At 40.8% G+C, this 14,924-nt stretch overlaps 1 protein-coding gene across 1 annotated transcript in view; it reads left to right on the top strand.

Annotated features, from left to right (window-relative positions):
• FBXW8 (F-box and WD repeat domain containing 8) overlaps window positions 1–14,924 on the top strand; it is a 52,137-nt gene that overhangs the window by 28,151 nt on the left and 9,062 nt on the right. Inside the window, exons 6-7 of the mRNA XM_059827722.1 lie at window positions 4,459–4,655; window positions 6,197–6,406. Of these exons, the coding sequence (XP_059683705.1) occupies window positions 4,459–4,655; window positions 6,197–6,406 (407 nt within the window). The remainder of the gene's footprint in view (window positions 1–4,458; window positions 4,656–6,196; window positions 6,407–14,924) is intronic.

Genomic DNA, 14,924 nt, shown 5'->3' with positions numbered 1-14,924 from the left:
TAAGCACCAGGCATCTACTAGGGTCAAGTTGGCTCTGTGTTGGTGGTCCCTCCCACTAGAAATGTTTTTGGGAGAAACTCAAAATTCAAGATAAGCAGCTTTGAGACTTCAGACTGGTGCTCATTTCCACCTGTGTCTCTTGTTAACTGTCTGTACTTCATAGAAGTATGACGTTATCTGAAAATTATAAGGAAATAAATTAATGCTCCCAGCTTAGAGGAAAAAATTACATGTAAGGAGTGTTTTCAAAAGGTGAAAAAGAATTTTATTTTGTTTAGATCAAGATAGGAAGTGGCAAGACCACGACCCACAAACAGGGAAAATGTTGTGTAGATGACGTGAACTAAGCCGCTTCTGGCCTTTCCACGTGACTGTGTTTAGAAGCTGAAGTGAATGAGCACGAAGACCACGAGCCCATCCAGATTCCCCACTACAGCATATACAAAATCCTGTCTTTGCTTTTATTTTTTGCAGATAACGCACACGTAGATCGCTCCACATCTTTTCTAAAGCTGACAGCACCTGCTAGCCGTATCATCTTAACATGGGAGAGCTGATGTAGTGGGTCGTTAGGATCCGAGCGCAGGATCTTCTGCACCGAAACACAGCCCTCCCTCCGCTTAGCCCAAGGGTTCGCAGGTAGCACGAGCGGGCAGCTGTCCTCTGCTGTGGCTGGCTCTTAGAAGGAGCTGTGACATGCTGTGTTATGCTGGTGGACACAGCCGATGTAATATTTACAAATGTGATTTAACATTTTTTGCCTCTGTGTTTATGCTACCTTACCCTGTTACAGAATTAGAGTAATTCATAGGAAAACAGATAATATTTTTTTTTTGTGGCAAAAGTGTTGCCTTTTATATCAGAGACACCTATGTGAAAACAGCACAAAAGATACTCCGCAAAGAAGGGAATATAGTAGAGAGAGGCACTGTTAATGGAGAACAGCTTCCAGTCATTCACCTCTGATATAGAGCAAGAGATGTGTAAGACTGGCTGATGCTTACTAAAATTGGAGTACCGTCAGGATCAGCAGTGCACTGTGTAAGGCACGATAGTCTCATCGTTAAATATTTTATCTACATACCTTCCAATCTAGAACGAATTACAATAAATGGACCTTTCATCAGGCCACCTTTCAACAATGTATTGGGTTAGAAGTGACAAACCTGAGTTCTTTGTACAATCTGGGCCAAAGTGATAAACGAGACAACTGGTACAGTGATTGTAATGTCAAGTGTCAGTAATTATACCATCTTCATCAGCTTCTTGCACTTAACTCGTTTTCTTGAGCCAAGATGAAATACAAGCAAGCTGTAAAGCCTAAATCGGTTTGAGGAGTTATTGTTAGAGTTCAACTGGAATAATCACAATTGTGGTGCAGGTTTTAGCATGCTGTGAAAGTATTGCTTATAATTTTGATTTAATGACTTTCTAACACTTTTAAGATTACAGTATTCAAAAAAAAAAAAAAAAAATTCTGTATGCTTGCAACCTTAACTTCACCTTAACAAAGATATTGCTTTGGAAATGAAGTACCGGTCACTGCTGGAGGCAGGAAGATAGACTATGTAAAGTAGTGATCTCATCTGCACTGGTAAATCTTGCGCCTAATTTTTTTTTATGTTGCCATACTAATAACTTTAACTGTAATGGTGGGGGTTTTTTTGCTTTTACACAAACATGATTGACTGTTGCAAAGGCTTGCACGCTAATAAATACATTTTGCTGGTTCCGCAGTGAAATACAGAGTATTCCGAGTAGCACTTTTAGACCTAGTAATAGCTTTACCTATTGATAAATACAGTGGAGCGTTTGCTTTTTTCTATGTTTTTCTTGATAATGTTTTCCTGCCGTCACGCATGAATGCATATACCTCTTTTGACAATAGTGCATTTCCGCAGAAGGTCCTTGCACGCTGTGATTGAAGCTTCTGACTGGTAGCAAGTAACAGATGACGGAGGATGTACATACAGAATCGTACACTCGTTTGGAGGAAGGGAGAAGCAAGGGGGACGAGCAATCCTTTTGGAGCAAATAGCTGCTCATCCTAATGAAAGAAAAGGGTATTTCTCCTGCTCTTTGCGTTCCTTTTGAAGTCTCCTTTTTCCCCCTTATATTGTGCTCCTTCGTTAAACAGATGTTAACTTGTGACCTTACAAGTCACTTGGCTTTTTGATATTACCAGGGATGTTTTCACACCATGTTGTGCGTCAGGTGTTGCACACGCTGTGTTTGCCTGATAAAATTTTTAGATGTTTTGAACAGATTTTGCTATTGAACATCTGGTTAAAAAAACGAAGTACCTGTCTCGAACTGATCGTACTATTGCATGAGCCATTTTCACTGTCTTCTCTTTTTGTGATGTTCGAGATGCAATAATAATAATAATAATAATAATATTAATAATAGTGGCTTTGTTGCCCAAACTTAAAGAGCAGAACTCTGAATTCTGACCACGTGAGCAAACTGGGAAACCCAGAAGAGGGTTCTTTCACGTGAATATTTTTTGGTATTATGCAGAACTTTCATACGTTAATACACTCTGTTAAAAACAGTGAAATGCTCATCACAGAGATGTGTAAACAAAAGACTTCCCTGGAAGCAAACCAGCTTCCTGTTTCCCCTTCACAAAAGTGGTCTTTAACTGGGATAAATGCTCTGCAAAAAAAAGTTGAAAATACTGCTGCCCGGAGGAGCTTGGCAGCGATATTCATCGTCTGATGAAGAAGTCCAGTCCTGCATCCGTGATCTGATATCACTACAATCTTTTATCGTTGATACTGGTTTGCTTGTTTAAATCAGCTGTCCTGGAGATGAGATTTCACCCATTCCTTTTTTTGTTTTAGTTTGGAGCCGAGGACGCGCTGTGAAGGCACAAAAGTGCCGCTGCTAAGCCTTTGCGTGGGGCAGACCAGGCTGCGGAGGGAATTGTGGCCTGTGCTGTCCATTTGTATTTGTTAACTTGTTCTAAGCGTGTGTTATGATGCGAGCTAGCATTCTGTTTTTCAAAACCAGTTCAGCAGTTATTTACCTTTCAAGCAATTAACATAATTACCATTATGCTAAGAAGTAATTTTGGGAAGTTCTGCTCTGAGCCCTTACGACTCCATCGGGACAGTTTTAGTTGGGACTTATCTTTTTGATGGAAGCCTAATTGCAGTTTTGGCTTTGTGTAAACAAACAGAGGCGGCTAATTGTTTAGGCAAATAGCAGATTAATTTAAATATGCATCCCTAATAAAACAAAAATGGTCCCCATTATGGTACTCATTCCCATGGCAAGGAATATAAATATTCAGTGGGAGTGCCATTAGACAGGAATCTTAAGGATTATCTGCATTATTTCACATTGGTAGCACTTTCCAGTTACCAAATAATCTTTACAAAAGCAAACATAAATCAATTTAAACTCATTTAGATACCATTTCACTATGTGCAGTTTCATTACCACACTCTTGCTTCACCTCCTTTGGGACACGGGAGGAGTGTTTGCAGACTGGCATTGGTGCCCGTCCACAGCTGTCTGTCAGAGCTTTTATGTCTCCTTTTGAAGGAATAGCTGCCATTAATCATTTCATCATTAATGGCCGTGCTGAAGTAGAAGGAAGGCTTCTCCGGCCCTGTCTATCACGTCTGAAGATTGCTTCTCCGTTAATTCAGTGCAAAGGTGGCCCAGAAGTCTCCAGTTCCGTCTGGCCCTTCTGTTCTGTAATACACTCCCGATTGCTTCAGGTTGCTCTTATTCAGATTATTGCTTTAATGTACCGTGCTTCTAAATGGAGTATCGGTGATCTGTGCCAGGAAAAAATGCAATTGCAAACGTATTGTCTTTTGACTTACACTCCTGTATTCTTTGGGATTTGTATTCTTCAGCTTTTTGAACTCTTCTGCGTTTTCTGTTTTTCCGGACCATCAGGATTAGGAGCTTTGCTGCCGGTTGTACACTGTTAAGAATGGTATTAAAATCCCTGACCTTACTGCTGTGGGTGCAGAGCTTCAGATTCTTCAGTTTAAAACTTCTCTTTTTGCAGCAGAGTGACTTCAATTTGAATGTGGGTTCTTCCTCACTATCTTTTGCGGTAACTGAGGGCAAGTATATAGCAGAATGAGAATTCTATGTCTATTTAAGTCTGGTCTTCTCCAAACATGGACATGTGAGAGAAGTCAAGCAGTCTTCCTCAAGGTACATACCAGTGTTATCTGAAAGTCAAAAATTAGGAATTACAGAGAGCAACAGAGCCTCCTATGCCAGAGCACATAATTTTGGAAAGTTTCCTCTGAACCTGTTACATGGTGCTACGCCGCGTCCTGAAGTTCTGGTCTCCTGCCCTACAGCCTCTTCTGTATATTAACTTTTTCCGTTAGAATGCTTTTAAGCTTACATCTTTAAATGATCTTTTAAAGTTTTGTTAGATTCTAACGTAACGCATAGTGATTGCTTTTATTTTTTTGTATACAGGAACCGTTAGCGTTTGGAACCTGATGTTCGGGCGGGAGCCAATCCATCATTACCAGCACAATCAGAGGATACAGGCTTTAGCTCTTGGTTCAGAGGGTGCAACGGTAGCAACGGCATCTGGCTTTGAGGTCAAAGTGGAAAGCCCTAATGACAGAGGATTCTGGCAAACGACAGAAACATTTGAAATCCAGAAATTGGTGAGTCTCCAGACTACTCAGCTTCATTCCAGGAGCTCCTGATCCACTAATTATTTTTGGTACGGTTAAGAGGGATCTTATAAAAAAAAAAAAATCTTACAAGAGTGTTGCCTGAACTAGATAACAGCATTATCAGCTAGAGACTACGATTTTGAAGCAGGTTAATGGACGACCCTTTCATCTCTGAAGAGCAAGGGTGAAATGCTGGCTTAAGCTACAAGTGAAAATGAATAGAAGTCCATATGGTGCAGGAGGTTGGCTGTTTTTAATTATTTTTTTTTGTCAACATCAAACTAAATTGGCTCATTTTGTAAATCAGTTTTCTCACGTAGAATTGGAGCTAAAACTCAAGGTCTCATTCCAGATCAACGCTATCTGATTAATTCTGAGGCAGGATATTGCAGACGAGCTAATAGTATCACTTGTGAAGCTGTAACTAGTTGTGCAGCTTCTTTAGGTTGCACCTTCTGTCACTGAAGTTTTGAGACTACGTTAATTAAAAATCAAAAGCTGTCCCATTCTCTGAAGTTTTATTATGGCTCGGAGTATCAACATTTTTTTTGAAAGCGGAAGGAAGTCTGTAGGAATAAATTGAGTCTTGCAGCTTCTCTCCTATTGCAAGAAGCTACTGCACAGCTAATGGGTATGAAGGTGTGATTTAAACGGCTCCTGATTAATCCCCTCTTTCAAAGGGGATATTGTAAGTCAGTCTTACAATACTTAAAATGTTTGCGGATTTTTTTTATTTTTAAGAGGCTTCCCAATAAAAATGTTAAAGCAACGCCACCTGCTCCATTGTAGTTGGATCCATTTTACTCTTGCATCTTGCTTGCTGTGAAATGTCGGTTTGCCACATGTGAAAGACAGACACTCAGGACACCACACTGTCTTCTGAGGTTGGGTTAGAAATCAGCTGGGCTGTTAAGGAGTTTAAACCCTTCCCGTGGTGAGACTTTTCAGCAGTGGCTTAACCGTTCACTGAAATGGGAAGAGCAACGTCACTCTGGTCTTGTGACAGAAGGTAGGGGAGCTGATACTTGGGCTGTCCTAGAGTCATGTGATGACTTCGCTGTTGATTTAGGGCATATATACATGATTTCAGGGTAAGCATCAACTATTCCACATTAGTTGCGTGAACGTGGTGCCTCTTCTGGGAGCGCTGTATTCCCATTCTAGCCATGATATTTGCTTTGGGTGCTTTAACCTTGTGGCTTTCTGTCCTTCATCTGAATGAGGCCATTAAGTCTCGCTCCTTTCTTTGATGTGACATTTTGGTGTTTTCTGTTGTAATGTGTTCTGATAAGTGTTTTTTTAAATGGCCTCATGCTAAAGACTATGAGCTAGATTTCATCATAGGAGCTAAACTTGCAAAAGTTCAGAAATAAAATTGATATTGGTCTTTGTCTGAAATTAATTCATAATTGGGATGATTCAAGACAGCCAATAACCACACGTCAGTAGTTTGTTCAGTTTAGCCTGTGGCAGTAGTGATCTAAAAGAATTTTTGGCTGTAATAAAAATTAAAAGTCTGCTCTTTTTAGGTCAACTTCCTTAATCTGGTTCCAGATGTTACGGGGAGGCCAGTGACAGTAGCAGCTGCAGAAGACATTGTCTATCTCCTGAAAGCAGAAGATCCTGGCAAAGTCCTGCATTCTGTCTATGGTCAGCCTGTCACATGTCTCGATGTGTCTGCTCATGAAGCAGCCTTTGGGGTCAAAACCTTTGGCTGGTTATTGAATGAGCCCAACCAGGTATTTAATTTTTCTTTTTTTTATAAGATTTTTATACTTTCATAATTAACAAAGGAAAAAAGAGTTCATGCTACTGACCGTTTCCTTCCCTGCTATTCAGCTTTTGACAGTAGAGGGAAGACATTTTTTTTTATGCAAAAATCTGATGCTTCTATTAGTTTTCTTCCAGTGGGCTGAAGTAAAGGATTATTGTTCAGCTGACTGGGTTCACTGTAAATACTTTTGCGTTCTCCGCTCCTCAGCGAGTCCCAGCTCATTCAGCTGTATGCTGTGTCAGTGGTCCTCTAGGGGCAACTCCTCTCAAAAAACCCAACAACCCCACCCCAAAAAGCCAAAACATCCCTCAATCTTTCTGATGAGGGCATCCTGAGCAGCGTGTCAAGCCTCGTACATGCGAACGTGCAGTCTTAGGAGGATGCTTCTTTTTTTGTGTGCAGTTGAGTATTTGAACCAAGTTATTTCCAATTTGCTGAGGGTGGCGTGACTGTTGTATTAAAGGAAGCTAAATGATAATCATAGGCTTGAAGCCCCCTGTGACACAGTCTGCTTCTTTTATCAGCACGTCTTAGCAGCGGCAAGTTAGCTCAAAACTAGATGGTTTTTGTAACCCTGCTGAAGACTCATGGCTGAGGCATGCTTCTAATACAGCTATTCTCAAACTTCTCTGCTTGCGGGAGGGACTATTTCGGGCTTGCAGACCCAAATAGGTATAAGTAATTGTATTTTGGGGGGGGGCTCAGAATCCTACCTGCCATCCCAGGTAGCTGGTGGCAGCAGCCTGCTCCTGGACAAAGCCCCACTCCAGGAGGGACCAGGCTGTGGAAAGACCTGTTTGCAGATGCCTTGAGAAGAGTTTCTGTCCCTTTCCTGCATCTTGCCTAACTTTCCCGTTCCCTGATTTCATTCCGTGTTTTTGTGTTATACTTTAGGCATGTGATGGGCTATCAGCAAAGAGGGAAGGAGGGTGCTTCAGGCAGGTGGAGAAAGAAGCAGGAGGTGAGCACCCAGGCAAAAGGGGCTGTGGTCTGTAGCGTACAAATGCAGCGTTTCCTTTGGCAAGCGACTGGAACGGGAAAGCTTTATTTAGGACTACCTCTGTGTTAGGAATAAATGTGTCCAGCTGCATCTGATTTCGCCTTCAAATTCACGTTCACTAGGGAAATGCTGAGGCCACATAAATACCTCTAGGGTTGAGAGATGCTGCGAGGCCATGCTGTCTTTATTAATTCCTTTGCTGTCCTAATCCAATTCTTTTCCCTACAGAGGTGGGAGGTTAGAAGGTAAAATTGCCTCATTCAGGGGCATTACATGGGTGATCACCTTTGTGCCTCGCAAAGGAATAGAGAAATCTACTTATGCCCCCGAGCGTCACTCTGTAAAGCAGGACGTATTTCCTAATTTCGTTCTGAAGTATTTGGCGTTTGATGGCAGATTGTATTAAGCAGTGCATCAGCGCGCATCCTAATCAGGGAGATGGGACTGAAGTCGTCCAGACGGCTGGGGTGTGTTTGACAAGGACGCTTGCTTGGCATTGCCGCACCAGCTGACATCACGCCGGAAATTAATTACTAATGTCTATTATGATAATTATTCGCCTCGCGCAGACGTGAAGGGACTTTGCATTGGCTGATTACACTGGTCACAAGTTGACAATCTGTCTTTAGGAGACCTTTTGGTCTCGGAAACGTAATGGTGAAGAATTCCAGCCTGGTTTGCTGCTGGCTGTGTTGCTGCAGTGGGAAAGCTGTGTTTCTTCTCAGTTTGGGGTTTTCTTTGTTTTTCCTGAGGGATATTTTTTTCTTTAGTGTAAGCTTACAATCCTAATGCTACTGCCTAGTAACTTGCTTTCTGATGAAAATATAGTTGGGGGAACCATCTTTTTCCCTCTCTCTTTTTTTAATCATTGTCTAATTTTAACCACATTTGACAGCAGAGTAGAGATCTGAGGCATAAATTTTGTAGGAACTTTTATGTCAGAGAGGAGAAAAACATCGAATCTGTGGCAAAGACTTGCCTACTGTTAGATGACAGACACCCGTGCAGGAGAGAGGAGAGAATATAAATGCTTCATCTGTGAGAAGTTCAACTTTCATTTCACTAAGCATCAGACAACCCAAGTATGATGCTGTTTCTTGAAAGTTCATCTGTTTAGTGCTCCTGGAGCTCTTTGTTTTATGTTAAGCTAGGAGAAATTTCTTTAGTAAGGGTTATTTCAGCCGTATTAACTCAACATGGACTGTACTATTTTCCTTAAATTCCAAATTCTTGCAATACTGAGATCTGTGTTCCCATCTAGGCTCGTACATGGCTAATAATATAGACCAGATAACGAACCACAGGGAAAACCCGAACCCTGGCTTTCCCTTTCAACCTAAAGTGGTGCTCGTGACATGCAGTGGACATGCCTTGGAGGATGGTGTCTCGCGAATAACGTATTAGCCTGTGTCATGTGGTTCGGAGACCTGTGATCTCGACGCTGCAGCAGCATCACGAAGTCTTGGCATTCACATGTTTGAATTTTGGGTTTGAGCATTGTGTGTAAAATTAAATCCACAGGTTTCAACTACAGCTGGCTTTGGTTCCCTTCATGTCGGGATATAAACCTCTTAAACAGGTAGCGCTATAACTGTCAGGATTAACATCATCTGATTTCTGATGCAATTATCTCACTGGTTTTAGGATCTGACTGAAGCTTTTCTCATAGTTGGTATATTTATAAGCTTCCCTGAATGGACCGTCTGCTGTCAAGCAAGTCTGGTCTCCTACTGTAGCTTCAGGTGAGCTCTGTCCTGCTTGTGGATTATTTCTATGAAATTTATAGGGAAAAAAAAAACCCAAACCCAGCCTCCTCTTGTATTTAAAATTTAATTGCAATTTTTTAACGTATTCAACAGTTTTTGGTGATAGAAGATAATCAACATGGAAGGATTTGGGGGGTTTTCCACCCGAGAAACTTCATATAGCACGCAAGACAATTTTATTTTAAACTCATGCAGCTGAAGAACTCCTTTTATGTTATATGTATTATAAGGCGCAGTTCAGAGTGTGTCTGTGGTTTTGGTTGCTTTGTGCACAAACGAACTTATTTCAGAACAGGTAGATGGGGAAGAGAGGAGTTGAAGGGAGGACAGTTGCGATTAGAGCCTCCAACTTAGAAGGCTAGATACGTTGAGATCCGATGTCTTGGGAGTTGGTTGTTATGCTGTCGCTTTTTCATCTGTTTTGAGCTGGTTATTGGCTTGTACTTGATGAATGTCGTTCACCATCACCTGTCTCTTCTCATCAGTGATTGAAATACCACCTCGTTTTGCTCGTGTATTTAATGTTTCCACTGAGTTCTTCAACTGCTTGCTAATGTGGGTGTATCAAGTAGAATTAACCACTTGAAATGGATGTTATGAACTAATACTAACTGAAAAAAAAAGTTAAATAATCCTTTAAATTGAATTTCATACTCTACAGTCTCTCTTGGATGATGTATTTAGGTCATAGCTGCTTTATACAAGCCGTTACATCTTTCTTGCACCTTATTTTAACTAAAATCCTCCTCTTTGTTAACTGGTAAGCTTACATTGCCTTTTCTGGTGTCGTAAAGTCTCCAGTTCTCATGGAGTTCCAAAGACTTCAAATTTTTTTTGTCTTGATTTTTCTTGTCTAAAAAGTACGGGGTGTTTTCAGTTTTGTTAACCACTGTGTCCCTTGTAAATAGTCCAGTTTTCAATAAATTGATCTTTATGAGCTCTAGTTTTTATACCAGTAGAAGGGTTGGTCTTACCAGTGACTGAGTTTGAACGTATGGGACTTGCCCAAACATTTTCCTTTGGGGAGTTGTAGGACTGTAGAGTGTTAGCAGATCTTTGAAGGTGAAAGTTGTTTTAAATACTACTTTCTTTATAAACTCTTTGGTAACATGTAGGAGAGACAGAACTCTTTCTGTGGATCTGCACTGTGTAATTTTTTTTATAAGTCAGGCACTGCACTGACTTCGGTCCAGCAGAGACCAGAAGTTTTCCTTGCCTGAATTTTGCATGATGTATTGATTAACTCCTCTCTTGCTGAAAAAGTAACAATCATCCATCTTGGTTTTTCTGTGTTTGTAAATGACCAAAATTAATTTTGCAAGTTAAAAAAAAAAAAAAAATCCCTTTTTTATTGGCTAATGTTAATGACATTCTGCTTTTTTTTTTTTTCCCCTATTTGTACTTTAATGTGAAGACCTCAAAATTGGCACAGCTGCTTAGGTAAGTGTCTCAGGTTTTGAAAATAGAGCTGCTAGGATGTGCCATGAGTGTTCAAGGTGATAATCTATGAAAACAAGAGAATTCATTCAGTTTTTAGGAATTACCTTGCCTTCCTTTTCCCTGCTCTATCCTTAGGTTAGGGAAAATGTATTTCTGGGCTAGGGCTTGCTTTTTTTAGTGACTGGGTGGTTCAGTGGGTAAACATAATATCCTTTCATCTCTGGGTACCTGAACTCTTACATCAGTCTTCAGCCACAAGTCAAATGAGTCTGGTGACCTCATTCCAGGTCCTCACAGACATCTGTCCCCATCACAAGCCCATCGAGGCTGGCAGAGTCCCGGCCGCTGGCAGCCCGGCCTCGGGCAGTGTCCAGTGCTGGAACAGCAAGGGTTGCAGGTGCGTTGGCAGAATCGCGTTGCCGAAGCTTGCGTGCTGCCTGCCTGCACAACGCTTGGCTCCGCTTCTTGCTACCAGCTTGGAGTCTTACTTTTTGACTCCAGTCAAATGAAAACTTAAAAGAAAAAAAAACACACGACGCTTGTGTTTAGCTTCGTGTGCAACTTCTATGGCAGGTGAGGATATTTGGAGGAGCGGGTAGCGTGTGTGGCTGGGCTTTTTTGCTGCTGGATTTGCTGCAAGCTGTTTAGACTTTGTTATTTTTGCAGTCCTCTGTGTGGGTCTTTAAGTGTTACTTGAGGCTGCTTGGTGCAGTTCAGCGCATACGAAATAAGAGTTCTCGTTTGCCAGCGTAAAGTCACCTTTAGGATGGCATGAAAGTCAATTTTCCACATGCTCGGAGAAACGGTTGTGTTACCAGCTTTACACAATGACTTATATCTGGCAAGAACTTGCAAAATAGTCTCTCTGGCTGATTGTCAAAAATTACATCATATTGGAGTAAACTGCTTTTAAATCAAACATCCATTATTCATGTATATTAACTGCTTTTTTTATTTATTTTTTTTTACTGGCTGTTTTGTGTATGATTTACTCTTTTTCTTTCTCTCTGATTGTCTGTCTGTCTCCCTCAGCTGCTCCTTTTAAATCTTAGCTCATCTTTAAATTTATGGAGCCAGAACACTTATCTCTGTGTACGAGTATCAATATGCTGACCTCGCATTTGTTAATAGTAAAATTTTTGTTGTTGTTGTTGCAGTGTTATGTGCCATATTTACAGTAGGCAATTCAATACATTTGCACTGGGAAACTGTGCCCCTGAGGCTTGTAAACTTTGAAAATATTCTTTTTCCACATCCCTTTAGAAAGAAAACTCAAACTTGCAGCAGCGTGTACCATATGTTGTACTTAATTTGATGATTTCTGCCGCAAATGCATATGAAATGGCCTTATCGCTTTTGTAGATACCCTTTGAATTGAATGGGTTTGACCCGAGCAAAAACCAGATCCCTTTTTGTTCATGGTGGACTCGAAATTTCACGACCTTTTCTTCTGTTGGCAATATTCGTGTGTATTCAGGCAGTGTTTTTCCTCGTTGGCAGAGGGATGGGCAGAAGGAAAGGGGGAGAAACATAATCTGAAAATAAATGCAAATTCTGTTCCCAATCTTGCTGCTTGTTCCTCTGCCTCTTTGAGCAACTCAGGTTTTTTTTAGTTGTTGTTTTGATCCTCTCTCTCTAAAATAACAGTCAAAAACCTCTATCCTAGATGGTTCTTTCTGAGAAGGTGGTTCTTTAATGTGTCCTGTGTATTATTCAGTAAGGAAAAGGATGTAGGTTTTGAGTGTGGTTTTACAGTATACCTTTTGCTAATATTTATGATTCTCCATTCAATATTTCATCTAAATAAGAACTAAATATACTGTATATACAGAGTGCTTCGCCCAGTTCTGAGAGACAGCTCAGTTTTTACTAGCCGGGCGACGTGGTAACTTTTGACAAGAAGCAGAAACGCAATTGCAGAGGGGAAACTAGCTATTTCACAAAGCAGTTGTCTGCTGGCTTTCGGCCAGGACAGTGGGTTGAACACCCCTGCTCTTGTTGAAAGTACCACAGGCTCTTTGATAACGAGTGCTTGGGGATTTGTTGTTTTAATGTTCCATCCAAAAAAGACATCTCCAACAACATAGGATCCCGAAACACCTGCTGGGGTATTGGACATGCATGGAAGAGTTCCATCGACAGCATTTCCTTCAATTCCTTGGTTTTTCTTGGAAGTATCTCAACCAGAGTACATCGACCACGCTTGACCTCACTTAGCTGCAAGATGTAACAAAGCTCACAGCTTAGCTGTTCTGGCTACGGAGACTTTAATTCTTTGTGAATTAATTTAGTCTTCTTTCTTGAGTTCTTGGACAGCATTTAAAGAGAGTTCCCCGTACCCACTGCTCTGCAGTTTCCTGAAGTGCACTAACGTTTCCTTTCTTCCTCTGCCTGCTCTCATGAATTTGCCAGCTTCTCGGCGCGACTATCTGAGAACAGTGGCCACAGGTTGAGACTTGCCCAACTCGCCCAGTAAAGAGGGAAATTAGTCTAATGCACTGCCTTAACAAAAGAGAGTATGAGCATGAATAATTAATACCACTAGTCTGTGGCAATCGGATAAAATGAAGTCCCATTTGCTCAGCCTTATTAAAAGAGAGAGAGAGGGGGAGAGAGATGGTAAAGGTCGTTAAGGGACTTGTAACATGGAAAGAATCGCCTCTGAGATGGATAATGTGTTTTCTAATCTCTGTGGTCTTTAACTAAACATAATGGTAAAGGTACTCTGGCTATTTCTGGCTTGTTGAATTATTAAGCATTCTGGGAGATTGCTTGGCTCTGGTCCAATAGCTTAGACTTTTTCATTTGAACAATGTTAATAGGTAACACTTTATTTTGTGCGTTAGATCCTGATATATCTGCACAGAGTATTTAATGCTTTTCCTCCCTTGTGTCCCCGAAGTCCCACGGGGGGAAGGGATGCTCGTTAGTGTGTTATCCCAGGGTGCTTCGTTTCACACCTAAATGCTCTTGGTTCACTTACCTTCAGTTTGGTACCTATTAGGTCACCGGTCTTGGGTGTCCATTATAGGATTATAAATATCTTTAAAAGGGTAATCCCTTTGCAGCGTGCATTATAGGATTATAAACCTCCTAAAGATCTTATGCTTTATCTGCCCTTTAACATACAGACCCTTATTTCAAGTCCCTGTTGACCAGGTATTTTCATTCTTTCTTCTTGGCCTTTGGAAAGAAAATCCTTCTTGCCTTGGGATATTACAGGAGAGCTCATCGGAAGTGTTCTAGCAACTTCAAAATTGTCATCAGTATGCTTTTAAAACCCCTGTCTTCAAGAAATTATTATTCAGATTTAAAAAAGCATTCTGAGTTCTTTTTGTTTCTTTACCTGTCGGTTTGTCACGATAAGGTTTTGAAATTTATTTGCAGACCAGAAAATTGCTCAAGACAGAAGTTGAATTTAAAGGTAGGTAAAACTGGGATACCGAAAATCACAAAGAGAAGCTTTCTTCCAATGATAGGGTTAATTGGCTAGAAATACACATGTGCATTATAAAATTAAAAAAAAAACCACCAACCCAACAATCTTTAAAAGAATGGAGACTGACATGAGAAGAGAAGGAGGAGGTAGGAGAAGATGATAAGACAAAAGCTCTTCTTCCAGTTTTGTGGATCTGAACTGTTATTTTTCTACAGATTTTCTTTCTTAGATGCAAACGCTTTAAATTAGTGGCCATCTACAAGTTACGTGAGGAGAAATAAATAATTTTTTGGCTGGTGCTACCTACATATGAGGATTGCCACAGGTCTAAAACTGAGACTGCAAGCAGGAGAATATGTAATATTTGCTCCAACGTAAGACAGGGGAATCTCTAAATGCTATGTGGAAGCAATTTTTCATTATAGTCTTTCACGGCCACAACTGAATTTTCAAGTATGTATCGTATGTTTATAGGGTAGATGGGAGCTATGGTCATTTAAGATAAATTAATAGCTTATGGATGTTCACTTTAAGTATTAGCCCCGGGGGACTTTTGAGAAAGCAGCATTTGGCCCTCTCCTCTCCGGAGTTTTAGCGTACAGCTGGGAAGGGCTGGTTCAGAGCTTCAACTGGGAGCTGGAATACGCTGCTGTTGACCCAATCATTTCTTGTTCGTAAGTTGAATTCAGCAGTTTATTGACTTTGTCTTTTGTTCAAAACTTTCCAGGGAGAAATTTGGTTGCCGGGCACAGATATTAATTTCCTTTGCACTGAAAACCGTGCAAAGTACTTCTGCCAGAATGTCGTTATCTCTGGGTTTGGTTAGTGAGCTGTTGGA

The sequence above is a fragment of the Gavia stellata genome, chromosome 21 (assembly GCF_030936135.1).
Source record: "Gavia stellata isolate bGavSte3 chromosome 21, bGavSte3.hap2, whole genome shotgun sequence".
Lineage (NCBI taxonomy): Eukaryota > Metazoa > Chordata > Aves > Gaviiformes > Gaviidae > Gavia > Gavia stellata.
The sequence above is the reverse complement of the archived record's forward strand: the minus strand, read 5'-3'. Positions and strand labels throughout refer to the sequence as shown.